This window comes from Adiantum capillus-veneris, chromosome 13 (assembly GCF_014529385.1).
Source record: "Adiantum capillus-veneris isolate H3 chromosome 13, ASM1452938v2, whole genome shotgun sequence".
Lineage (NCBI taxonomy): Eukaryota > Viridiplantae > Streptophyta > Polypodiopsida > Polypodiales > Pteridaceae > Adiantum > Adiantum capillus-veneris.
In genome coordinates this window covers 101,886,400-101,913,290 of record NC_140943.1, presented here as the reverse complement: position 1 = coordinate 101,913,290, position 26,891 = coordinate 101,886,400, and the positions used below count along the sequence as shown (strand labels likewise).

The 26,891-nt window shown below is 45.9% G+C and overlaps 1 protein-coding gene across 1 annotated transcript in view; it reads left to right on the top strand.

Moving 5' to 3' along the window:
* The window catches only part of LOC147444538 (26S proteasome regulatory subunit 10B homolog A), a 50,259-nt gene extending 35,195 nt beyond the window's left edge, over positions 1–15,064 (top strand). Inside the window, exons 2-9 of the mRNA XM_086527118.1 lie at positions 12,842–12,961; positions 13,502–13,800; positions 13,882–13,968; positions 14,041–14,127; positions 14,216–14,353; positions 14,429–14,620; positions 14,711–14,809; positions 14,884–15,064. Coding sequence (XP_086383244.1) covers positions 12,842–12,961; positions 13,502–13,800; positions 13,882–13,968; positions 14,041–14,127; positions 14,216–14,353; positions 14,429–14,620; positions 14,711–14,809; positions 14,884–14,958 — 1,097 coding nt within the window. The 3' untranslated portion in view covers positions 14,959–15,064. The remainder of the gene's footprint in view (positions 1–12,841; positions 12,962–13,501; positions 13,801–13,881; positions 13,969–14,040; positions 14,128–14,215; positions 14,354–14,428; positions 14,621–14,710; positions 14,810–14,883) is intronic.
* The last annotated feature ends 11,827 nt before the right edge of the window (positions 15,065–26,891 follow it).

The following is a 26,891-nucleotide window of genomic DNA, read 5'->3' as shown; positions in this document are numbered from 1 at the left end:
TATGGACTATTATTTACAGGTTCAACAAGCGAGCCCTTTTTATTCCTGTCAGGAAGAAGATAAAATCTGACCAGATGGCACGATTGTTTATGTACAATGTTTTCAAGTACTATGGTATGCCACAATCTATTGTCAGTGATCGTGATCCTCGTATGAAGTGCCTGTTGTCACAAGACGGGCACCACGTGCCAATAGAAAAGAACAGTCTGAACAGACTTTTAACACTTCAATAAATACAGAACTGAGATAGAGAGACGACACACGACACAGAGTGGCGGAATTCCACCCCAGAGAATATTGGCCCCAAACCTTGGCGCCCCTTTCGGTATTTCTTTATATTGCATCAACACAATACAAGCCGGTACTCCAGACTCTGCACCTTCTCCAGGAAGCATGCCAGAGAATGAGCCCTAACCTCATATTTAAAGGCCTTTGGCCTGAAAAGCACTTACAGTGAAAAGCCTTCAAAACTCAAAAGCTTCTGGGAGATTATGATATGTAAGTGCCATACAATCACCGAGTCTTTGGTACTAGGCCTAGAGCTCCCTCCGCCACGTTGGAGGAAGTGCTCGAAATATAACATCAGCCATTAGGGCCCTCTAGAGGGAGAAGGGGGAATCCGGAGAGGGAAAATTAGTGCATGGCTAGGAGGTTTCTTGCATTTGTGTCTAAGATTTGCATGGACCACTTTTCCAGGGAAGAAAAAATTTGTGGCTGCCCGACAAACGCAGTGATTAAGTTCTTCTCTGACCTAGACTTATGGTCTATATTCTTAAAACTGGTTACAACTTCTTTCTCCTTTCCCCTTGTTCTTGTCCTTGAGTATCTGTAGATCTGCACTAGTAAAAGGTTCTCTCCGTGTTCTGTCCGCGGCTGTTGGTGGTTGTCATGCAAAGCCATCAATTTCTCCATCAAGTTGGTGGCAGTCTTAGTGTTTGGTACTTTAGATCTCTTCTTTGTCGTCACTGGAACTTGGAATGCATGTCAGAAATGCTTTGCCCAAGATGAAACGAGTTTGCAGCTTGGCATGCGGATTTGATGTGGTTTTTTCTCTTTCTCTTTGCAAGTTCTGGCCCCTCATCAATTTTCTAGCTTACTCCCTTGGTTCATGTAGTACTTTGGTTCTTGTCCTTGCTTAAGACACAGATCTAACCCTCAAATCTACAAGCCTTAATGCCAAAAATATACAAGCTTCTCCTCCTACTCAAAGCTTACTTGCAAACTTTCGCACATTGATGTTATGTAGATGCAGGTAGAGGAGGTCATCTAGAACTTGTGATTCAACTATGAGGAAACAGAGTGTTACACGAATGCTAGATCTCACTTCAGGCATTGCTGAACTAATGCACCATAACTGAAAGCACGTACCAGTGAAAGGGTGGGCGTATGCAATAGATAGGGAAATGGTTGGGTTCGTTTTGTTGAAACTGGAAGAAAGGAAGAGTGCAGAATGAAGCTGCCTCAACCAAATGCTTTCAAGGTGGAGGTAGAGTCTGGAGGTGTTACATACAGCTTCAAATGCTGGAACTTCTTGGCTAAGCGTTGTGTCATCAAAGGTTTTGGTTGTATTCTAGTTTCCAAATGCAAGCACTGGAGTTTGGAATAGCTCCGACAACCTGGTATTAAGAAAAGTCTTAATTTTTTGAATGCCCATATACGCTACTTTGTTTTGGTTGTGTTCCTCATGTGATGGGGTCATGGTGGTATTTTCTGTGGCCTCAAACCTTCCATTGGGATGTTATGTCTGTTCATTCTTGTCACGTGCACATCTAACCCTATGTGCATGTGGACAAGCTAACTCCTACTTCTAGGATTTAGTGTCACAAAGTGATGACGTGGCATGACCATCGGAGAAAGCCAGATGACGTGGCGGGAACGTACGGTTGATTGACGTGGCCACTGTACGGAAGCCCGGATTTTGTGTTGACATGCTGACGTGGCAGACATTACGGATTTCCGCAGTTTGCGTTGGTACTTTTTACTGGCAGATTTTTGACCAGTTGCTTTTGGGACTACTTGCTTTTGAGTTTACTGCTTTTGGGGCTTTGCTTTTGGCATCTTTGTAAGAATAAAAGAGTCCTAAGGGTAGAGTCTGAGAGCGGAGGACCCCTGCGAGAGTTGTACTTTGCTTAAAGATTAATATAAAAGAAATACTGAAAGGGGCGCTAGTCTTTGGGGCCAATCTCTCTTGGCAGGGCCGTGCCGACTCTTGAATTGTGAATTGTTTTGAAGTGAATCTTTGTTGTTTCGCGGGTGTCCAAGTTTGTTACAGTGGTATCAGAGCATCAGGCGTGTGCTTTCCTCAAAGCATACGGGTCTATCAAAGAGCCTACGTGGCACTTGGGCACTTTGTAAATCGACACTGAAGTGTAAATTGACACTGAAGAATCTTCGTGTTCCAACCCCGGACTTATTAGTCACTCCCACCCTTCGTACATCGCGCATCGAGCGCCCTCCCGTCTTCATCGCTTTGTCTTACAGGGCATAAAGCCATAAAGATTCCTAGATTACACATGGGTCCTCATGGAGAATCTGACAGAGATAACACCTCCTAATTGAAATTTGGCACGGGAACTGAAGAACAAAATGGAGACTTGGGCTTTCTTTTTTTGGTGGAGAAGTTTGCTAGAGCATATTACAAGCGTCCACTGTAGGTTGACGTGGGTGTGAAAAGGTTGATCAAGTACTCCAAAGATCCGAGATTTGCGAAATACCTGAAGGATCACCCGATTGATGAGATTCACTGGAGATGACATGAGGCCATTGATTCTCCTCTCAGGATGAGACGAGAGCTGAAAGGACAGACGAGTGCAGAAAAACGGAAGCTTTATTCGTAGGAAGAGCTGGATAGAGCTGTTGACTAGAAGATGAACTAGATATTGGGAATGACACTGAAAGAGATACTGATGTACTGACAATCTGGTTGTTTGTGACAGATAACCGGAAATAGAAGCGATGAACTCACTTCTGTATGGATTGGGAAGCATGGAGTTGGACATCTACTCTTTTGCAACGAGGTGAGCCGTCGCTTTGCCTGTTTTGCAGGTGAAATCAAGGATGAGATGGTGAAATCGAGACTGAAACAACTTAGGAATGAATCGGATATCCTTTCGATTTGAGATAAGAATGATGAATATGAATGAATGAATGATGACGCATGTTGAATGATTCTAGTGCATCAAGATTCCCATATGAATGAGATGATTGGATACTGTGGTGAGTGCATCAAGAGTTCCTGTGGGATGAGATGGCTACACAGGGATCTATGTGCATCAAGACTTCTGGACGAATGAGATGACTAGATGATTGAAACACTGTGTTCAGTATGAACTAAGTGTGTAAATGAAGAACTCTGAAATAGGAATTTCTGAAGATGATTTTTGATTCATGAGATTAATGTTGGCTGGAAGAGCTTGCTAGATGTGTGTACATGACAGGTGAAATTGATGATAATGGATTACGAATTTGGAGCAATGACAACTCCAAAACAAAGATAAGTTTTAAGAATTTTGAATGAAACCAATGGAACCTGCTATTTGTGAACAGATAACAAGATGAGATGATGATGATTTTGGAGCAGTGACAGCTCTCGAATGAACCTGATAATTGAATCACGACCAATTCAATGGATCTGTCGCGCGTGCATCAAGAGTTCCTGCGGGATGAGATGGCCACACAATTGGAATTGAATGATTGGACCACTTTTTTTTTTTTTTCCGAGAAAAAGATCCTTCTATTAGTTACTGAAATTGCCCATAGGGCTACAACCACCTCTTCAAGAGAGGGCTACAACAACCATGGTGGGAGACTCTCCCAATGAAAAAACCAGCATATGTACAATGGGGCTAAATCAAGAAATGGGGGGAGGGAAAAGCGACACAGGTGGTCGGTAGTGCCATCGGAGTACACCCTGGACCATGGTGTAGAAAGGCCCAAGACGCCAGAGTCGTAGGAAAGCCTCTCTGTGCTCTTGCATGCAGTCGGAGCTGCCCTGTAGTCCCTCGAAATGTCCTCTGAGAGTGTGGATCAGCTCTAGCCAGAAGTCACGAACAGTCTCTGCTGGTGGCACGGGGCAAGCCTGAGAGGGTGGACCAAGCCGCTGCTCCCCAAGTGTACTGTCGAGCCGTGGAGAGAGCAGGCAGGAGCCGAAGAACTCGTAGCCACACCTGCTGGGCCGAGGGACAGTCCCAAAGACAGTGACGTTGACTCTCCACAAGGTGGTCACAAGCTGCAGATGCGGCCGAGAGACCACTATGCACTAGCTAGCTCCCGACTGTTGTAGCTCTGTGTGCGACCAGCCATTGAAACAAGGTGACTCGTCTCGGCTGTTTGGAGTCCCACGACCTCTCCCAAAAAACTGCCAAGAACTCAGCTGTCGCCCCTCCTCCTGCCAATGAGGTGCTGCAGCGGGGCGGGCCTCTCTCTGTGCTGCTAGTATATGACGTCCCAGTCGAACAGTGTACTGAAAGAACGGGACTCCTGAGTGGTCTGCAGAAGAGAAGGGATCCCTCCATAGCCACTCACCAGGATCCCACTGTACTCGTGCCAGTGGACAACACTCCCAAGCCCACAGCCTCCAGTGTCCAGTCTCGAGAGTTGTTGGATCAGGATCTATGACAACGGTCCTCTTACAGATGCCCACTACTTGGATCCTCTGAAAACAACACTTTGCTACTTGCGGGGCCTCTACTGCAACTCGCTGAAGGCGTCCCCCACCCTGAAGCTCGAAGAAAAGAGCTGGGACAGTCTCTGAGCAGGCCCTCACTGAGATGAGAACCTCCAATCGTGTGAAGGCTCCCATCCACCGGGGTGCTACTGGCTCGAGGGGCGTGAGCCACTCAGCTGGAACTGACTCTGTGATGTCCTGGCACATGCTCTGCACCCCTCTCATGCCCTGTAACTGAAGGCCCTGGACCTCCTGTGACAAACCTGTGAACTCTAGCCAGTCACCTAAAGAGCACGCTGGACCTGCTGCCATGGGACCCCAGGAAACATGAGGTCGACTACCAACCAAGTGGCCTCTCTGAGTGCTAACCATGGGGTTCCAGACGAGGGGCTGCCGTGCTCCTCCATGCACGTAGGCTGTCTCTGCTCCAGGCCATGCCGCAAGTGCTCCCAAGATCGAAGTAGACTCACAGCGAAGCGGTCCTCCAGTCTCCTGCTCAGACCAACTCTGCGCATCTCTGTAAAGATCCATCTGGTCGAAGGCTGCCAAGGGCCTCCTGCCTGAGGCACCCTAGCACGTAGCCGTTGTAGCAAGAACTCCTTCCAAGGCTCCTCACTTGGAAGAAGTCCTCTGACGATGAACTTCCCAAGAAGGGCTCTGCTCTGCTGTGCTGGATCAATGATCCCAAGCCCTCCCTTTGAACAAGGAAGAGTGATGACTTGCCAAGCCACCTTGGCTCGGGTATCTGAGTGTCACGTCCTGACCAAAGGAAGTTCCTGATCAGCCTCTCTACGTGGCTGATACAAGAACTCGAGAAGATCTAGCAGGAAGTGATGTACCACATAATCGCCAACAACACCTGGTTGGCAACTACTACTCTGCTAGCCAAAGAAAGTCGTGCTGAGCTCAGTGTAACAACTTTCTCCTGATAGATAGGAGAAGGGGAGCAATCTGTTGCTCGGGAGACAAGTCCAAACCAACCTGATAGCCCAAGTACCGAACTGCAGTCCCTGGGGGGATCCACCTGAAACCCTCTCCTGGCATCCAATCTGGCACAGGAGCATTACCAACCGAGAAAGCCACTGTCTTTCTCCAGTGATCAGTGTGCCCGATGCACAACAGAAGGTCTCCAGAGCCTGCTCACACCTGTGGAGGTTGGCCTCCTGGCCATCTAAGTACAAGGCTGAGTCGTCGGCAAACTCAGTGTCCAGTAGCTCATCTCCCCGAATAGGGAGTGCTAAGCCCCGTAGACCAACCTGCTGCGACACCAAAAACCTGCTCATCGCCTCCGCATAGAACAGAAAGAGGAAAGGGGCAAGATGACAGCCCTGTTTGACCAAGCGTGTAAGCATGAAGCGATCACCTCTCCCTCCTGCCAAGAGTACTTGACTATGAGCGTGCCTGTACAAAGCTGACACCCCTCTGATCCAAGCATCTGAGAAGCCCATCGTGCGTAGAGTGCCCTCTAGAAAGTCCCAGTCAACTCTGTCGTATGCCTTCTCAAAATCGAGAAGAAGGATCACGAGGTCCTCACCACGGAGCCGTGCCAGGGCAGAGGCCTCCCAAAAGGTAAAGATGTTGTCAAGGATACTGCGTTTCTTGACAAAACTTGTCTGAGTCCCATCTATCAGACTCTCCAGAAGTGGCTGAATCCTTAGAGCCTTGGCAAGAATTTTGTACGCTGAGTTGAGAATGGTGATGGGGCGCCACTGTCGAATCTCATCCAAGGAGCCACCCTCCTTGGGAATGAAGTAGATCAGGCCCTCACTCATGCTGTCAAGCATCACTCCTGTGTGCAAAATGTACTAAAAAGCACTGCAGAGATATGGGCCAAGCAGGTCCCAGTACTCCAAGAAAAAACTGGGAGTCAGCCCATCCTCACCTGGACAACTACCACGGGGGAGGGCCTTAAGAGCCGTGTGCAGCTCCTCAAGCTGAAGTGGCAGCTCAAGCCTCTGACGCATCTCCTGAGTCACAAGACAAGGCATCTGTGTCCAAACCTGCTCCCTGCATGCATCCTGACGCGCTGACTGGGACTCTGCAGACAGTAACTCACGGTAAAAGTCAGTAGCAATTGCATGCATATATCCTCGGGCTCAGAAGCAACTGACCCATCGGGCCTCCTCAACTGACTGAGCTTGGCATGCGAATGCCGAGGTCCCACTGCCTCAAAGAAAGCACCAGTCACTCTGTCGTCCACATGGGTCCACTGAGATGCCTGCCAGTGGAAAGCAAACTCATGTTGCCTCTCCTGTGTGCTAGCAAGCTCCTGTGGAGCCTGCTGTAACTGCTCCTCCAACCAGGGACTGTCTGTATGCTGCTCCTGCATCCTCTGTAACGAAGCAATGCCACGTCTGAGACGCTGCTCCTCCTCTCTCGCTGCAGCCCGGTGAGCCAAAGACTCTTGTAGAAAAAGACGACTAATCAGTGCTAGGCTTGCGGCCACTCTGTCAGCAGGAGAGTCCTGCCTGTCCAAGCCCTCTGTCCAGAGAGCCTCTACCCTCTCTCTGAGTGCTGAGTCCAACAAGACCCTCTCTGGGATGCGAAGCATCGTGCTCCCACTCCTCTGCCTGTCTGCTACTGTGAGGATCACTGGTGCATGGTCCGAGAAGGAGGTCCCTGCCAGGATGCCCACTGTCCTCCCAAGTCACTGAAGTGGTCACTAGTGTAGAAGCGATCTATCCGCTATAGATTCACTCCTCCCACTCTGCGGTCCGATCGAGAGAAGGCCAGGGTGTTTGGGGGCCTCACAAAATGAGAGTGCTGCCAAGCATCCGAGACCCTCAAAGTCATACAAAGCCTCTCCCAAGCTGCCAACTCAACTCCATGCATAGTAGCATGGCTACCACCAATCCTGTCAGAAGGGTCCTCCAGCATGTTGAAGTCCTCCCCTATGCACCAATGCTCTGCCTGCGGCAGAGACTTAGCTATTTGAGACCAAAACGCTGCACGAGCACTCGCCACATTGGGCGCATAGATGTTCAGGAAACCCAGTAGGCCACCCTGAACCTGCATAGTAATCCACTGAACCCTGCCTGACACAATGATCCCTCTGCTCACCTTGGCCTGCTGCAAAGAGTCCGCAATAGTCATAGATACCCCACCCTGGATGCCTCCAGGTCCAAAAGCAGCAGGTAACCAACAAGTATCATATCGTCCACGCAAGAGCTGACCACTGATGCGGCTCTCACACAGATGGTACTCCTGAAGCATAAGGAGATCATTCTCTCCTCCCACAAGACATTGTGAAGCTCGTGACGCAGTCGGCCCCGCTGGCGCTGAAACTGGGGCCCACCTAGTCCCTACACATTCCTCATGGAGAGCGAGAGAGAATAGATGCTGCCGCAACAGCTAGACCGGCTATCTTCGAGGCTGGCTTGGATGGGGAGTAATCCGCATCCGAGCGTCCTCTAGATAGACGTGACTGCAACGAGTGCCTGGCCCAAGCCCAAGCAGAGCGAGCCGTACGTAAAGCAACCTCCTCTGTCTAGGAGTCCTCATGAATGTATACATAGCATGGCTAGCATTGTGTATCAGCAAAGAAGTAAACCACAATGTGTCTACATCCTGTTGAGTCTGGAGGTGTCACCGCAAACTTGGCCAATGGCCACAAAGTCTGAAGCAAATCTGTAACTCCTAGTTGCCCCATGTGGTGAGAGAACTCTAGTACCTGTGTGTGCAACCATCCCAACACTGAGTCGAGAGTCCACTCTATCTGGTCTCTGCCGCAGAGGGGGAAGGAGAAGCCAACTGCTGAGTCCAAGGTCTCTGTCCCCCTAGCGGCAAGGAACAGAACATGGATCTTGAAGCAGGCTGCCTCATGGTCTGCTGAGGGGTCGCCGAAAAAACGAGTAAAGCGTAGTCGAAGAAGTCCCATCGGCGCCGGATGTCAATGCTCGTCAGACCACGAGGGATAGCTGCAAGGGAAGATGTCTGTACCTGTAGAGGGGGCCGTAGGAAAGGCTGTCCCTCTCTCGCTAAGCGACTCGTGGCAAAGGCGCTGCCAAGAGATCTCCTAGCCGCAGGAGAAGGCCCTGCCCCCTGGGTCGAATGTGGAACTGAAGCAGGAGGGGGGGGGGGGAGAGGGAGATGGGGAGAGCGGTGGAGAAGAGGGGCGGAAAGGAGCGACAGAGGTAGAAGAGCAGGGGGAAGAGGCAGCCGGAGCAGGAGGCGAGGGGAAGGATGAGGAAGATGGAGGGAACTCTTGGGGGGGGGGGGGGGGGGGGGGGAGGGGCTGTCGAGGGTGAAGCTGGGGAAGGGGCTGGGGCAGGGACCTCATCCTGCTCTAGAGGACCAAAACGGTTCCCCGTGGGAACCCACTGCTGCTGAGTAGGTGCCTGAGGACCACTTTGAGTGCCAGTCTGACGCTGTGGCCCCTGGCGACGTCTACCACGAATCTGCTGTCATCCCTCCACTGGAGCTCTAGGCTCAGAGGGTGGCTTTGCCTATGTGCACTGTGTCTCTGGCTGTGTCTGTTGGCCAGCCCTTGCAGGCTGGGGCTGAGGCTGTGGTGTAGGTCGAGGCCTCCTCCGTGGACAGGCCTTCGCTAGATGGCCCATCTGTCGACAAATGAAGCACTGGTTCGGGAGGCCCGAATACTCCACACTCTATCTGAACTAACCCCCATTCACCCGAGGTAGAAGGATAACCTTCGGGAGCGTGTGAGTGTCTCTGACCAAAAGGCGAACTGAAGGAATGCCAGCTGCCTTGGCAGCTACTGAGGCTGCTGTGCGAGGTGTCTCGAGGACAGTCCCAATAGTTGAGCCTATCCTGGATAGAAGTGGTAAGTACTCCCTCCGTAAACCCGGAAAGCAGACAGAGATAGGGATGTCTGCCTCCTCTACTAGAACATCCGAAGCAGGGTCGAAACCATGTCTACACTGTTGAAAGTGGGCACGTGTTGCTCGGATGGTCAATGGACTCATGGCGATGACCTTGGACGCCATCTCGGAAGTCTCAAACTCGGATCTGGTAGTAACCGTGTCCGAGTATCTGTACGTCCAAGATCCTGTCCACCTCTGCGAGAAGGCGGCGAGAAGGCGGGCCTGGAGAAGGTCACGCAGCTCTCCTCTGCTAGGTCGAGTGCCGAGAGAGAATCTTACAGATGACCGAAGTCGCCTGCAATCGCTCTACCTCTGCGGCTAGGCTCTGTTGCTCTGTCGGCGAGAGAGCAAGTCGAATGGTGAGCTCAGCGGGGTCGGGCGAGGGGGCTTCGGGCGAGTCCCTCTGTGGTGGAGCTGGAGCCTCCATTTGTATCTACTGTTGTGGCGGAAGAACTGACGGCGGGGAGAAACTGCAAAAAGGTGCGCCTATCACTGCCCAAGGAGGTCAATGTGGCTCAATCCAACGTGCAGAAAAACCTCGGGGGAACAAGGAAAGCAGGTGTGTGTGTGTGTGTAAAGGCGGCAGCAGGCGGGTGTGTGTGTGTGTGTGCAGGCGGGCGAGCAGGGGCAGTGGGCGGGTAGCACAAGCAGGGATAGCGGAGGGGGGGGGGCGATGGCACAGCGGGGGGGGGGGGGTCGAACAGCAGCAGCGACCTGCTCTTTCCTCCTGATGGCTTCACTTAGAAGCAACGAGTTGTTGTCATGATTGGACTACTTTGTTCAGTATGAACTTAGTGATGGATTGGGATCCCCGAAATAGATTTCTTGCACACGACAGTGCTTGAGGCGAGCGATTCTCGCACACGACAGTGCTCGAGGCAAATGACTACTTGCACACGACAGTGCTCAAGTTGAAAATCTCTATAGACATGATCGTAGTATGGGATTAGTTAATCTGACATCAGTGAGGTTCGGAATGGATCTAGATGTGGTTACTAAATACAGTCATGGTCTGAGATTTGGAATGAATGTTTCTGTGATTGATTGTCATGTGATGTCCTCTGATGTCATGTGCAGTGATGTGACTATTGTCTTTGTACAAGTGCTAGATGTGTCGTGTCTAGTGCGTCGGTACTTAAGAGTCAGTGTCTACCGAGCTAGTTTATGGTCTCTGTCTGTTTTGCAGGCGTAATCGAGGGCGATTACAATTCTTTCAAGAGGGGGGTATGCCACAAAGTGATGACGTGGCATGACCACCGGAGAAAGCAAGATGACGTGAGCAGGTTGACGTGGCACATTGTACGGAAGCCCGGATTTTGCGCTGACATGTTGACGTGGCAGACAGTACGGATTTCCGCAATTTGCGCTGTGCTTTTTATTGGCAGATTTTTGACCAGTTGCTTTTGGGACTACTTGCTTTTGAGTCTACTACTTTTGAGGCTCTGCTTTTGGCATCCCTTGTAAGAATAAAAGAGCCCTAAGGGCCTCACTTCTTAGGGCATCTGGATGCAGAGTCTGAAAGCGAAGGACCCCTGCGGAAGTTGTACTTTGCTCAAAGATTAATATAAAAGAAATACCAAAAGGGGCGCCAGTCTTTGCGGCCAATCTCTCTTGGCACGGAACTACGCCGGGCCGTGTCGAGTCTTGAATTGTGAATTGTTTTGAAGTGAATCTCTGTTGTGTCGCGACAGAATCTGTGTCCAAGTTTGTTACAGTGGTATCACAAAGTGATGACGTGGCATGACCACCGGAGAAAACTAGATGATGTGGCAAGAACATACGGCAGACTGACATGGCACATTGTATGGAAGCCCGGATTTTGCACTGACATGTTGACGTGGCAAATAGTACGGATTTCCGCAATTTGCGCTGGTGGCAGATTTTTGACCAATTGCTTTTGGGACTACTTGCTTTTAAGTTTATTGCTTTTGGGGCTCTGCTTTTGGCATCCCTTGTAAGAATAAAAGAGCCCTAAGGGCCTCACTTTTCAGGGCATCTGGACGTAGAGTCTGAGAGCGGAGGACCCCTGTGTGGGAGTTGTACTTTGCTCAAAGATTAATATAAAAGAAATACCGAAAGGGGCGCCAGTCTTTGGGGCCAATCTCTCTTGGCACGGAACTACGCCAGGCCGTGTCGACTCTTGAATTGTGAATTGTTTTGAAGTGAATCTCTTTTGTGTCGCGACAGAATATAGACTTGGGGTGTCCAAGTTTGTTATAGTGGTATCATCACCTCAGATCAGTCCTTCAGTTTTCAGCCCATTACCTCGTCACAGTTGCAAATCTAAGTCAGCAACACCAGCGTTTAACATTTTCAAGCCTTAGCCTCGCAGTTCCAAGCATCTACTGCAAATGTAGAGTCTGAGAGCGGAGGACCCCTGTGGGAGTTGTACTTTGCTCAAGGTTAATATAAAAGAAATACCGAAAGGGGCGCCAGTCTTTGGGGCCAATCTCTCTTGGCATGGAACTACGCCGGGCCGTTTCGACTCTTGAATTGTGAATTGTTTTGAAGTGAATCTCTATTGTGTCGCGACAGAATCTAGACTTGGGGTGTCCAAGTTTGTTATAGTGGTATCAGCACCTCAAATCAGTCCTTCAGTTTTCAGCCCATTACCTCGTCACGGTTGCAAATCTAAGTCAACTACGCCGGGCCGTGCCGACTCTTGAATTTGTGAATTGTTTTGAAGTGAATCTCTATTGTGTCGCGACAGAATCTAGACTTGGGGTGTCCAAGTTTGTTATAGTGGTATCAGCACCTCAGATCAGTCCTTCAGTTTTCAGCCCATTACCTCGTCACAGTTGCAAATCTAAGTCAGCAACACCAGCGTTTAACATTTTCAAGCCTTAGCCTCACAGTTCCAAGCATCTACTGCAAGATCCCATTAGCATCTGGCATTTGTGCAATCTAAAGCAAATACCTGTCCACCAATAGGAAGGGGGGCCCTTGGAGGGGGGTTTGGGACCCCATCTGGTGTTAAGACTTCTCTCTCTCTCTTCACTCATAGAGCCTTTCATGAAGTAAAAGGAACCTTGAGTACACATTGAGCACCCATTGTGAGTTATCACCATAAATCACTTTCGCTGCACATTTCAATTCTGTTCCAATGATGCCAACTTATTTGCCTTGCAAGATCTTGTTATGTCTTCGATGGTGGAGTATCCTAGCAGAAGCAATCTATGACATAAACTTGACAGCACACAGATTTAGGTTGGATGGAATGTGCTTCAGACAGACATGTGACCAATGCATCCTTAAAGTTTTGCAATATCAAAGACCACCCGGACGTAATGGTTTTGACAAGCAAACATTAGACTGCTGGCTTGCTAATGCTTCTTTATGTTCTGTTATGCAGTGCGTGACAATACCAAGGGAGCAAAGAAAGAATTCGATAAAACAGAAGATGACCTTAAAGCTTTGCAAAGTGTGGGCCAAATCATTGGGGAAGTGCTGCGCCAGCTCGATAATGAACGATGTAAGACTTCTTTTTTCCTTGGTCCAGTTTTTGACGATCCTTATAATTAATCTTTTAATCAAGCTCTACTATAGTAGAAAAGATGAAGACAGTATGATACCTAATCTGCAATCACTTTAATTATCGCTTAGTCGATAACTTTAAAGAAGTGAACTGAACGAATAAAGCAGAGAGTGAGAAGAGACTGTGAACGGGATGCTACCGCACAAGAAGTGGTGGCCCTCAACTGCCACTGGTAGCTCCCTCATAGGTATTTCTTTGTTGATAGGGAGGAGAGAGAATTTTTCTTTAGAGAGATGAAGTCAATGTGCAGAGAGGACTCTTGCTCTGACTCAGGTTTAAGTTAGGATCACCTTTAAGGAATAGAGATCTTGCTACGCTACACAGAACAAGGACTACTTGTTTCTTTGGATTTTCATGGAAACCCCTTACCCTAAAACCTTTCACAGTTCATCATGTTGAATACGTTTTTGGCTCATACAGCACTGGTTCCAAATCAATAATGGTGTTAAATCTTAATCTTTGCTGTTTTATCTGCAGTGATTGTCAAGGCAAGTAGTGGTCCAAGGTATGTTGTTGGGTGTCGAAATAAGGTGGATAAAGAGAAACTCACGTCGGGCACAAGAGTAGCTTTGGATATGACTACTTTGACGATTATGCGAGCTCTTCCTCGTGAAGTGGATCCAGTGGTTTACAATATGCTGCATGAAGACCCTGGCAACGTGAGTTATTCTGCAGTAGGGGGTCTAAGTGACCAAATTAGAGAGCTTCGAGAGTCCATTGAATTGCCTCTCATGAATCCAGAGCTTTTCCTGCGAGTTGGCATTAAACCCCCAAAGGTCATTACACATTTAACCATACCATAATCTCAATGTTTTGGTCTGCTTCCAAGCCATTAAAGGAAATTTCTTTTTTTCCAGGGAGTCCTGCTTTATGGACCACCTGGTACTGGCAAGACCTTGTTAGCTCGAGCCATTGCCAGCAACATTGATGCAAATTTCTTGAAGGTATACAGCAGCTTATTTCATGAGGTGTCGTCTGTGTCATTTACTTCACTTTAATTCAGATACTCGTTACAGGTTGTATCAAGTGCTATTGTGGATAAGTACATTGGGGAAAGTGCTAGGCTTATACGTGAGATGTTTGGTTATGCGCGTGATCATCAGGTAATATTTTATTTAACTGATGTGTCTCTCTATGGTCTTGGTTTCTATCCTATGGACTTGGTTGCTGTAACCTTGATGTTGGCTGTAGCCTTGTATTATTTTTATGGATGAGATTGATGCAATTGGTGGCCGAAGGTTCAGTGAAGGTACCAGTGCAGATAGAGAGATCCAGAGAACTCTGATGGAGTTACTAAATCAGCTGGATGGTTTTGACCAGCTTGGAAAGGTTTAAAGCATTGCTTATTTAGTGCATACACATGCTGACATCTCTTGTTGGTGCTTTAAGTTAGCTATCTTGCAGGTGAAAATGATCATGGCCACCAACAGACCTGACGTGTTGGACCCTGCTTTATTGCGGCCTGGTAGATTAGATCGCAAGATTGAGATTCCGCTACCAAATGAGCAATCTAGAATGGAAATTCTTAAGATTCATGCAGCTGGAATCACTAAGCACGGGGACATTGATTATGAGGCTGTTGTCAAATTGGCTGAGGCAATTTCCTTTCTTATCACTCTTGTTAAGACCATTTCTAAGCACTTTAAAAATGGTTATTGAATTTCTTGTGACTTCAAAAAATTGCAGGGGTTTAATGGTGCGGATTTAAGGAATGTGTGCACAGAAGCTGGCATGTTTGCGATCCGGGCTGACCGAGATTATGTCATACAAGAAGATTTCATGAAGGTCGTGTCATGTTCTGTTAGTACTCCAATTCCACTTTTGTCATATGCTTTCTTCTCAACAGTGTCTTTGTGCAGGCTGTCCGAAAGCTCAATGATGCCAAAAAGCTCGAATCAACAGCTCATTATAGTACGGACTTTGGCAAGGATTAGTCGGTCTCATGGAGTACTGTTGGTTGTATTTACCAGTTTACACAATTTGTCTTGGGCCCCCTAAGCTTGATGGATTGCTGAGCAATATGCGTATTTGGTTGGTCAACTTTTATTGCTGCTTTAACCATCAATTGATGGATTTCCGGGGGGGGGGGAGGGGGGGGGCCAAGTTCATGGAAGTGCAGCAGTTCAAGGATGAAAGTATTAACTGTTTGTTAATTTTTTAATGTTCGCAAACTTGAAGATGCACCGAGTTTGAAAATGTAACGATGAATCTTAGAAAAGAGGACACATTTATACACAAGCAGGGCACTATTATTCTACATGGGTCATTTTGAAGGGGGAGTGGTAAATTGGATGTCTTCTTGTTGTTTTTCAAAGGTGCCTTTTTTATTGTTCTTTCTGCCCCTCGAGAAATGTTTGTGATGGGAGGAAATGGTTAGGAAAGGCTCATTGGGAGAAAATTCAACACTCTAGATATTTACTTCTAACACGTCCGAAACCAGCATGGTTCTTTTCGATGCATGAAAAATATCTCGGATCATTAAACTAGAGCCATGTGGCACAGCTTGGCTCTGTAAAATTCCATGGGAGCCGAGGCATGGTGAGGGTGGATCTTAATGAACTGTGCTAGTGAATTGCAGTTTGCTTATGACGTTTCTTTAGATCATGTGTGCGCGCGTGAGACAGGTCATGTGCTGAGCTAGGTCCTCTTGTGGACTGATTTTGTAGATCATGAGTAAGCTTTATTTTTGACTCTAGCCAAAAACTCTAGCTATGTTTCTAGCTCTGCTTTTGTATAACAGCGTACGTCAATTATTAGTCTAGAAATGCACAAGCCCTGTCAAGCACACCTTTACATGTTGTGATCCTCTAACTCTTTTCCTAGGATTAAAGTGAAAAAAAATCATACGCTTCATTGAAGTTGCACTAGTGTCGAGTGAATCATCCATATCTATCTATACTATTATAAAAGGGGGAGGGATTCTGTCTCCCTCCCCTACACACGTGTCGCTTCCTTCTTAGTCCTGCCAGTGTGCTCTGAACCCAGCAGGCTCAGCGAGAGAAAAAGCCTGCGGGGGGAGAGAGAGAGAGAGAGAGAGAGAGAGAGAGAGAGAGAGAGAGGCGCGGCCGAAGGCTACCAGCTAATACGAGATCAAAGGTAAACGCCTCTCTTAAACAAGCCTAGTGAGGGTCCAACTTAAGTTCGAGTCTCATCTCTATATATATTTGTAGTCAAAGCAATTCAATACCAAAAGAAACATTGTTATTGAGTGATGTTGGTGGCAGTTTGCTTAATGAGGGTATACTTACAAGTGAGGCTCAATTTAAGTTCGAGTCACCTCCATATATTTTTGTTGCAATAGCATGTGTTAAAGTTTAGTCTCTTCGGCATAATGTAGCAATCGATGGTTTCACACAAATTTCTGATTATAAATCTAGGAAATGCTTGCCAAGCTTGAATGAAGCTAAATCTGAATAGGTGCATATGAGTCTCTCTTTGATTAGCACAAGTCTGAAAGTGAAGTTCAAACTTAGGTTCAAGCCTCAGCGGTTCGGATCATTCTTCTAGGCACGTGCCCCGTGTATCTCTATCACCACTTCATGCAAACCTCTCACTAGAAACCTCTCACCAGAAAGATACGTTATAACTCAAGTTCAGACCTTAGCAGCATTGCGTGTGACCCTCTTGTAAACTAAATTCCTTTGGCATGGACATCAAAGCTGCTTTTTCCTCAATGTTGTTGGAATCAGAGAGCACACACATAGGGAGCCAGCACGAAGGAGATAGACAGTGTGTGGCGGGGCGGTACTCACACTACAATGTGTAGTTATGAGTAGTTATTATGAATGAGTAAAAGAATGGCTATACATGGGTGGCTGAACAACGGGCAGCCGGGCACACAGGCCTTTAACCCAACAATCTCCCACTTAAAGGCAGTGTGCCTTTAAAGTGGCCAAAGTACAGCAAAATAAGTAAAGCCATGCCCATCAGCGATCTGCAGTGTGCAAACCGCTGTGAGGCTAACGACTTCGTGAGTAGGTCAACAGGGTCATCGTCAGTGTGTACCTTGACAAGCTTTATGCGCTTGTCCTCTAGCATCTCTCGTATGAAGTGATACCTCACCTCAATGTGCTTTGTCTTCGCATGGAAGATAGGATTCCGTACCAACGCTATGGCACTCGGCTATCACAATGTAGCATCGGAGCATCACCAGCCATACCAAGATCTCCCACTAGTCGTGAGAGCCATATGGCCTCTTTGGCAGCCTCAGTGGCAGCCATATATTCAGCCTCTGTAGTGCTCAAAGCAACGCATGGTTGTAAACGTGATGCCCACAAAACCGGTCATGTAATTGTGAACACATAGCCACTAGTAGGCTTCCTCGAGTCCACTGACCCTGCATAGTTTGAATCTGTATATCCGCAAACAGACATATCCTTCTCACCATAACATAGGGACAACTCTGAAGTCTCTCTCAAGTATCTGAGAATACCTCTCACTGCATCCCAATGACGCTTGCTCGGGTTAGACATGTATCTGCTAACCACACCAACTGCATGAGCAAGATTTGGACTCGTAGCCACCATGGCATACATCAAGGAACCAACAGCTGACGCATAGGGAATCTGAGACATCTCTGCAATCTCCAAATCTGTCTGAGGGCAGTCATCATGGCTGAGTTTTACATATGGAGGCAACGGGGTACTAATGGCCTTCCCCCCTTCCATATGAAAATGCTCAAGCACCTTGTCAATGTACTCTTTCTGACTAAGAAAGAGCACCCTGCGAGAACGATCACGAGTGATCCGCATACCCAAAATATGACTGGCATCCCCAAGATCCTTCATGGAAAAGGTCTCATGTAGCCTATGTTTCAAGGCATCCACATAAGAAATACACTTCCCTGCGATCAACATGTCATCCACATACAAAACCAAAACAATAAGACTACCATCTGCAGCCCTGCGAGTATAGAGGCATGGGTCCTCATAACTGCGTACATAGCCCAATGAACTCATGAATGCATCAAACTTACGATACCATTCACGAGGTGATTGCTTCAACCCATACAAGGTCTTAGGAAGCCGGCATACCATCTTCTTTGAACCATGAATAACAAACCCACTTGGTTGCTCCATGTACAAATCCTCGTGCAAGTCCGGATGTAAGAAAACTGTCTTTACATCCATTTGCTTCAACTCCATGTCTTCTGTAGCTACCAAAGCAAACAACATACGCAAAGTAGACATCTTCACCACACTGGGGAGAAGATCTCATCAAAATCAATGCCCTTCTGTTGCTTGAATCCTTTAGCCACAAGCCTTGCTTTGTACCTAGGCTTTGCATCCATTGAACACAATTTTATCTTGTAAACCCACTTGCATGGTAGTGCCTTCTTACTCTTTGGCAAAGGGGTAAGCTCCCACGTATCATTTTGGATCAACGAATCCATCTCTGACTGCATAGCCTGCTCCCACTTGAGCTTGTCAAAACTAGACATGGCCTCATCATAACATGATGGCTCCAATCAGTCAACAATACATCATCCATAGAAGGCACAAAACGCTGAGGCTGTCTTGCACGCCGCTCTCAACGCCTCAACAACTGTGCAGGAGGTGCATCTGGCTGTCCCACATCTACATGATCTCCCAACAAGGGCTGATCTCCCACCTGAGGGTCAATGGGCTGCCCACGAGTAGCCATGGGACCATCATACCGATGACCATCCTCCTCAAATATCACACGCCGAACCTCAACCGTTCGCGGTGATGCTCTATACATAGAGTCCTCATGAAAAACAACATCATGGCTGCGCACAATCTTCCTATCAATAGGATCCCACAATCGATAACCCATCTCACCAGAGCTACCATAACCCAAGAAGATACATCTCTTGCTCTTTGGATCCAATTTGCTGCGTTTTGCCTTAGGTACATGTACATAAGCTTCACAACCAAAAACACGAAGATGACCATACGAAGGTGGAAAACCTGTCCATACCTCTTCAGGCACTTTGAAGCCCAAAGGAACACTAGGTGAACGATTTATCTAATGCACAGAAGTGGCAACTGCTTCAGCCCAAAATCCATCTGACAAACCAGCCATAGAAAGCATACTATGGACTTTCTCCTGTATAGTCCTGTTCATGCGCTTTGCCACACCATTTTGAGGAGGTGTATAGGGAGCACTAAGCTCACGCCGTATACCCTTCTCAACACGTAATGTAGTGAAAGCATGAGACATAAATTCACCCCCATTGTCCGTACGTAAGCACTTCAACTTACAACCTGATTGGTTCTCAACAAGAGCCAACCATTGCTTAAATATATCAAACACTATATCCTTCTTACGAATGGGGTATGCCCACACCTTCCTGCTCGCATCATCAATGAACGTAACAAAGTACATAGCACCTCCAAGAGAAGCATTGGGCATCGGCCCACAGACATCACTATGCACCAAAGCTAGCTTTTTCAAAGATATATGTGGAACACTTCTTATGAGAAGACCGAGCATGTCGACCATAAAGGCAATGCTCACAAAACTCAAAACCACCAAAATCTGAAACGAGAATGTAATCCGCACGTGCCAACAACTTCAAAACTTTCAGTGACATATGCCCCAAACGCTGATGCCATAAAGAAGCAGGAGGTTGCTCAATGATCCCCACAATGTCATCAACCACACTAGCTACACAAAGGGAATACAATGTATTCCTCTTAGCACCTTTAACCAAAACAAGGCTGCCCTTAGTGAGCTTCCAACCTTCGTCACCAAAAGATACATTGAAACCAAGTGAATCCAACTGACCCACACTAATCAAGATTTTTGCAAGAGCCAGCACATGACGCACACGCTGCAAGACAAACGTAGTAGAGTTTGGCATAGCCAAATGAATATCCCCAATGCCATGAATCTGCATAGAACGCCCATCGGCAATCCTGACAGTACCTGTGCTCGAAGCATCCTAGTCATGAAACCACGACCTATGAAGCGTAACATGAAAAGAAGCACCACTGTCAATGACCCAATCCATAGGCATACTACTCTCATGAGTGAGAAGAAAAGCATCATCAAAATAGGATGCAAGTAGCACATCACCAAGCTCTTCACTAGTAGCACTAGTTGGAGCACATACATGGTCATCTTGAGAGCTACACTCTCCCTGTGTTGCATTTAACTCCTCAATCTTGACATTGGACTTAGGCTTGTCCTTAGCATCATGGTCTTTCTTCTTACCATGTCCATTTTCCCTTTTCCACTTGTAGCAATCCTTTTTGAAATGGCCTTTTCTACCACAATGAAAACATTCCACATCCTTTTTACTTGCTTCTAGATTTACCCCTGTTGGACTTATACTTGTCCATAGTCTTGCCTCTGACAACCATTGCACTAGAAGACTTACTACCTGCATTATTCTTTCGATTAATCTCTTCCGTGAGAAGACTAGACTCCACATTAGTACTTGTCAACTCATCCGCAGGAACCGAGTTACTTATGGCTGTCCTAAATGTGTCCCATGACTCAGGCAACGTGACAAGTAAAAACATAGCTTTTACATTGTCCTCAAACGTAATTTTCTGCCTCGCAAGTTGGCTGAAAATTGTATTGAACTCATTCAAATGCGCGTTCATGGAAGCACCTTCCTCCATTCGCAAATCAATAAGCTTTTTAATCCAATACACCATAGAAGCAGACGAATGCTTATCATACATATCGCAAATCCGCTGCCATAGCTCATAAGCTCCACCCTATGCATCTTTCACATTGTAATAAACAGACTTTGAAAGGGAAAGCCTAATGGTAGACCTGCACATCTCATCCAACTCCTCCCAATCATCCCTCTCCATGTTCTCTGGCTTAACTCCCTGCAACTTTAGAGGTCGAATCTGTTTCTTCTGCACCAAGACATCCCAAATCTGATCTTTCCAATATGAAATGTTAGCACCATCCAACTTCTCAATTTTGAAAACTGTGTCCTCTTTAGTGCCCATTACAACAAGAATACAACAATCAGTAACCTATAACCAACTAACAAACTGCCACAACAAAGTAGTGCTGCAAATCTGACAACACTTGCTGCTCAATCAAAGAGCAAACGCATAGAGTATAAATCAGCCCATAATATGGTCAAAAAATGTACGTAGAAATCCACAAACAAATGCATAAACCTGTGACACCTGTAACTCAACCGGCCTAGGCAAACCGTGCCACAAAATGCATCAACAATGAGCTGTCATAGAGGCATAAACATACTCCATGTCTGAATAACCACAATAGAGACATAAGCTGACCAAGCTTACACAAATCCGTGAGCATAAATGGATCCAAGTGAGCATATAACCAATGCACAAGCTCAACGAAGTCCAATCTCTACTGTCAACCAAGTACCTGTTCGTACTCAAACCGCAACATTGCAAGCAAGAGCAAACCCACTCTATGTATAAGTGAACCAAATCTCCACAATATCATGCATAAAGAGTGTCTGCCAAACTGCCATATCCACATCCATCAACATACATAGATGATGTAAAATTGTAGCTCAAGAACACACATAAACAGACTGCCTAGAAGAGTAGAAGCTCCCACTCAAACCACAACCATATACATGACTGTCCCATAGTCAAAATTCATGTTTTGTAACCACAGAAGAAACCTGTATCCAAAGCTCCCTGTAACCTGTACCTGTCTCTGCACCTGCACCTGCACCTGTACCTGTACCTGTAGTCGAAGAAGACAATGCTGCCAAACTCCCACTCTATCGGTGTGTATGAGGCCACTCCAAGAAGAGGCTACACACTCTCAAATGAGCTGTGGGCTCACGTAAGTGGAAGACACTGCAGAAATGGCACCTATAATGGCTATGGAAGCTATGCAGTAGCAGAAAACTACCAAAGAGAGCTGAAAAACGCAGCTCCTAGTCTGTAGCTTGGATGGGATTTCTGATGGCACGAATGGCTCCGAAAGGGGGGTTAAACCCTAGGACACCCGATGAAAATACTCGCGGAGTGCTAAACCTTCCAATGCCAAGATCGAAAAAACCTTCTGCTCTTTAGAAATGCGCGCGTGCGCGAGACCGAAAAACGGCAATGAAACAGCATCAAATTTCAGCAGACTCAACAATGATGATGGAGCTCTCAATGCTCTCACTACCAAGCTCTGATACCACTTGTTGGGATCGGAGAGCACACACATAGAGAGCCAGCACGAAGAAGGAGATAGACACAGTGTGTGGCGGGGCAGTACTCACACTACAATGTGTAGTTATGAGTATAGTTATTATGAATGGGTAAAAGAATGGCTGTACATGGGCAGCTGAACAACGGGCAGCCGGGCACACATGCCTTTAACCCAACAAATGCTGGTCTAGGACTTAGGAAATGTATAGTGTGCCATTTGAAGATTTTCAATATTCAAGCTAGTTTCTATCATAGAGGCAAGAAGAGTTATGATAGAGAGGGAAAAAGACGAGTGAAATCCAATAATCATTAAGATTTCAATTGATGCCTCAATGAGGTGATTGCAATAAGAAAGAACCAGAAAGCCAAGCGAATGCGCTTGATAGTAATCAAGGCATGCAAGAAGACTCTTAACCATGATTGACTTTGGTGAAGCAAAACAAGAAAACAATTATGTAATGGGGTGCAACATTTGAGAACACACTGTAAAATGATGGATGATGAGAGAGAGAGAGAGAGAGAGAGAGAGAGAGAGAGAGAGAGAGATTCTAATATGCAAGGATAGGTACTTGCAATAGGTTCTTGTGTGGTTATTCAAACATATGGGGGGGAGGGGCGGGCTACGGGTTTATACTTTTGGTAGCCTAAATAATTCCACTCATCACAAGGATGTTGCTATCATAGCATGAGTAGTTGACACAACATTGTTAGTGCAACTTTACAGGTAAGAAAATGATGTTGCAAGAAATGAATGCTAACATAGGCAACATGAGCTACCACATATGATGCGCGGGGGGGGGGGGGGGGGGGGGGGGGGGGGGGGCTAGGCATGAGCCAATTCTAAAAGGAGAAATAAGGTTACAAAATATGTGTATAGTCAGTATACATAAATGTGTGTGTGTGACACATACTTAGGTACATATGCATATGTGTATGTGTATGTACACGTATATGCTTACATGTACCTAAGTATGTGTGCACGCGTGCATGTGCATGCATGTATTATAAAGTGAACGGGTATGAAAGTACAAGGACACATGTAACCATGTACGTGTAAATACACATACACATATGCATATGTACCTATGTGTCACACACACACACACACACACACACACACACATTTATGTATACTCACTATACACATATTTTATAACCTTATTTTTCTTTTTAGAATTGGATCATGCCTAGTAGTCCCCCCGCATCGTATGTGGTAGCTCATGTTGCCTATGTTAGCATTCATTTCTTGCAACATCATTTTCTTACTTGTAAAGTTGCACTAAATAAATAAATAAATAAATATATTGTACATCAATTAGTTTAGGTATAATTGGTAAGGAAAAAGGGCTTTAAGCAAGTGCAAAGAACAAGGGATTTCAGGGGCTACATGAAGGATATGGTCAAAGAAAAATTAGAGTAGTATTGAAATGTGATCTTAAATTACTGGTTAAAAAAAACAAGAGCATTCTAAAGAGAGTGAAATCCTCAGTCAAGGAGGGACTAAAAAATTTATTTAGGTGAGTATATCACAATAGTAAGAGACGACCTGTACGAAACGGGAACACTAAAGTAGTAGATGATAATATGATAACAATAATCTTCTAGTAGCAAGAAAGAAGAGGAATTACATGGGATGACAATCAATTAGAGGCATATAGGGTGTTGTTTAAAAGCCTCATAAATTATAAAAGAGAAGTTGATGAGGATCGTTCATTAAATTGATTGAAGATACAATTCAAATGAAAACAATTTTAAAAACATATATTTTGATGAAAATTTAATTTAGACATTTGCATTGTGCAAACTTGAATCCTTAAATCATTTACAATAGGATGCCCTTCTTGGAGAAGTGTTCCAATGCAATCATTGTAAGCTTCACAATGAAGCTCAAATGGATTTGAGAGGTCAAGCAACACTAGCACAAGTTAAGATGCGAGTTTTTCTTTGAGCATCAAGAAAGCTTGTTTCTCCTTAGTAGCCCATTGATATTAATGTGCTTCTTGGTTAGTTCATGGAGTGGGTCGGCTACGAAAAAGAACTCCTCAATGGACCTCCTATCATAGGATCATATACTTCTTGATTCATATGGATGCCATCCTTTGAGAATATGACTTGGATATTGAATCATTTCTAAGAAGAACCAACATAATGCTTGGATCCTACATTGAGATGTCTTTGGTGCTCTTCTATGGACTCAAAGTAAAGTATGATATCATCAAAGTATACTTACATGGCAAACCTATGTTGCCAAAGAAGTGTTTCCACCATTAGCTTGAATATTGCCGGAGCTTTTTCAACCCAAAAGACATAACCAAACATTTGTATTAGTGGAGATTGTAACTTAAAGGATCATTCAAGAAGATGGGGAAAAAAAGGTGTAAAGTGGAAGAGAAATAAGACATCTCTAAGTCGGCTCCAGATTTCACATTAAATGGGGCATTTGAGTATTTTATGACTAATCACATTGCAAGTTTTCTTCCATTGTTGCCACTGTTTGCCAAAGTTTTCATCTGCTATTTTGAAGGGGCCCCAAAGTCCAAGAGGTATCACAAGAGGATTTAGAAATTTTCTCATGTAGGAAAACGGAGTCTTTCTCAATGTTTTTCATACAATGCATAACATCATGAGCTTCTGCTCAAGAGGCACCGCATACCTAGCTAGGTATGCGGCACCTCCCTCATAGAAGCTCATGATGTTGAGGTAAGTCACAATGTGGGAAATATTGTGAGAATTTGTCCAAAACTTCTTGTGTATAAATCTTAAAGTAGTGGCATAGGTAGATGGTGTTGGTAATGTAGTGGCATAGGTAGATGGTGTTGGTAATGGATTCACCCTTACAATATGGTTTTTCTTTGGTTCACAAATTTCTATTTTGTTGCCAAAACATGGTCACTATCAACAAACCAAATCTTTTAGCAACTACCCTAGAAGTAATTTCCACATTCGCTTGGGTTGACGTAAGCATACTGCTTACATAACAAGGAAAAGGTGGAAAAGGGCACCACCCTGCAGAGAAGCCTACCAAGCACCGTTGCATAAGGGGGGGAGTCTTTAACCTCCATCACCTCGCTTAGATGACCGAGACCGACCACCCAAGGACAACATGCTTAGAATGCTGGGCGCAACCTTCAGATTACCAAAAAAACTAGACAAAAGCAGGGTGCCAGAATCAGATCAGCATGAGGCAGCCCCAAAGTCTTCCTAAGCTGTTGTTGCAGGAGAGCCCTTAGGACTAAGAACACACAAAATTTAATGTGGGGTGATTACGGGATCCATGATTCACAAGTCCACACATGAAAGCCTATGCAATCTCAGCCGCAACAGTCACATTCAAACTAAACCTGGCCACAAATTGAACCTTCTAAACCTCACAGTGGATGTTTCTTTAGGATAGAACATCATAAAATCAGGAATGAATACAATAAGTACCCATGTGATCCAAAACCTGGGCTGCGGAGGTGGTGGGTTCAAAACTGGTTGACAGATGGCCAAGCTTTGCGTTGCCCGGATTCCTTTTTGCCTCGATTTTTTCACTGCTCGGGTTTAGCCCGCCTCGAGATCCTACCTTGCACTTCCACGCCGTTGATCCCCTCGCCCCCCCTTATTAAATTTTGTGTGTCACTTAGTCACAAGGCAGGAGAGATGCACTCTATCCTCCATGAGTTGCCGGGCCCACTAGTTCGGAGCAAAGATGTCACCTCAACCGCCGAACCGAGGGCAAGTCACCGGGTCGCCAAAATCCCCTTGGAGGGGGACATCTAAATCTTGTTTTAGATGCGGCCTACGGAAATCTACCACTGTTGTTTTCTTTGTCCAAAAGCAAACCAGTCTTGCTTGGTGGGCATTGCTATAGTACCTAACATGATATATGCAGATTGACATAAGCGTCTAACACTGAAGTAAACAAAGTAGAAAGCGCATTGACGAATTTTAAAAAAGAATTGGGTATATGATGACTAATTACTTCTATACATTTATGTAAAATGGTCCAATTTCACGGCATTGACAAACTTTTGAAAATGAAATGCATGTGTATTTATCATTCCAAATCAAGCGTAGTCAATTTTCTCTTATTTCTCATAGAACATGAGAGAGAGAGAGAGAGAGAGAGAGAGAGAGAGAGAGAGAGAGAGAGAGAGTTACGTGTTGTCATCGCAGTCGAAGGGAGCAAGAAGTCTTGGCTATCGCGATCACACAACCTAGTGCAAAACATGTTTGAGGAAAAAAACGCTAGGATAAAGGGTTGTCCTTGTTAGGGTAATCCCAACTTGTGGCACCATGTGGGAAACACCTCTAGCCACCTAGGAAAGATAAAGATGACATGGTACAATAGCAAGAGGGTGCAATCTCTCTAGCCAATGATTGTAAAGCACCAAGCTTACTTTAGAGGCTTGTTTTCTAATGAAGCATTTGCACTTTGAGTTTCAATCATTGTGTCTATACTCTCATGCTTTATGCTTTTGATCTTGGCTTAACTATAAGCTTAATTTTCATTGCCCTACCCCTAACCCTAGCATCATGGTGAGCTTAAGGCTTCATCCACCATAGCCTATCTCACTAATGACGCTTAGGGTTGAGCACCCCAATTCCTACAAGTGGTATTAGAGTCGACGGTTTTGTACCTACGCCTATTGCTCTACTAATGCACTCCCTCAATCACTTGCTACTCAAAGTTCAACTCATTGCATTAAAGCTCAATTTTTTTTGAAGTGTTGGTGAGAACCTCCTATTTAAGGAGGGAAGGCACG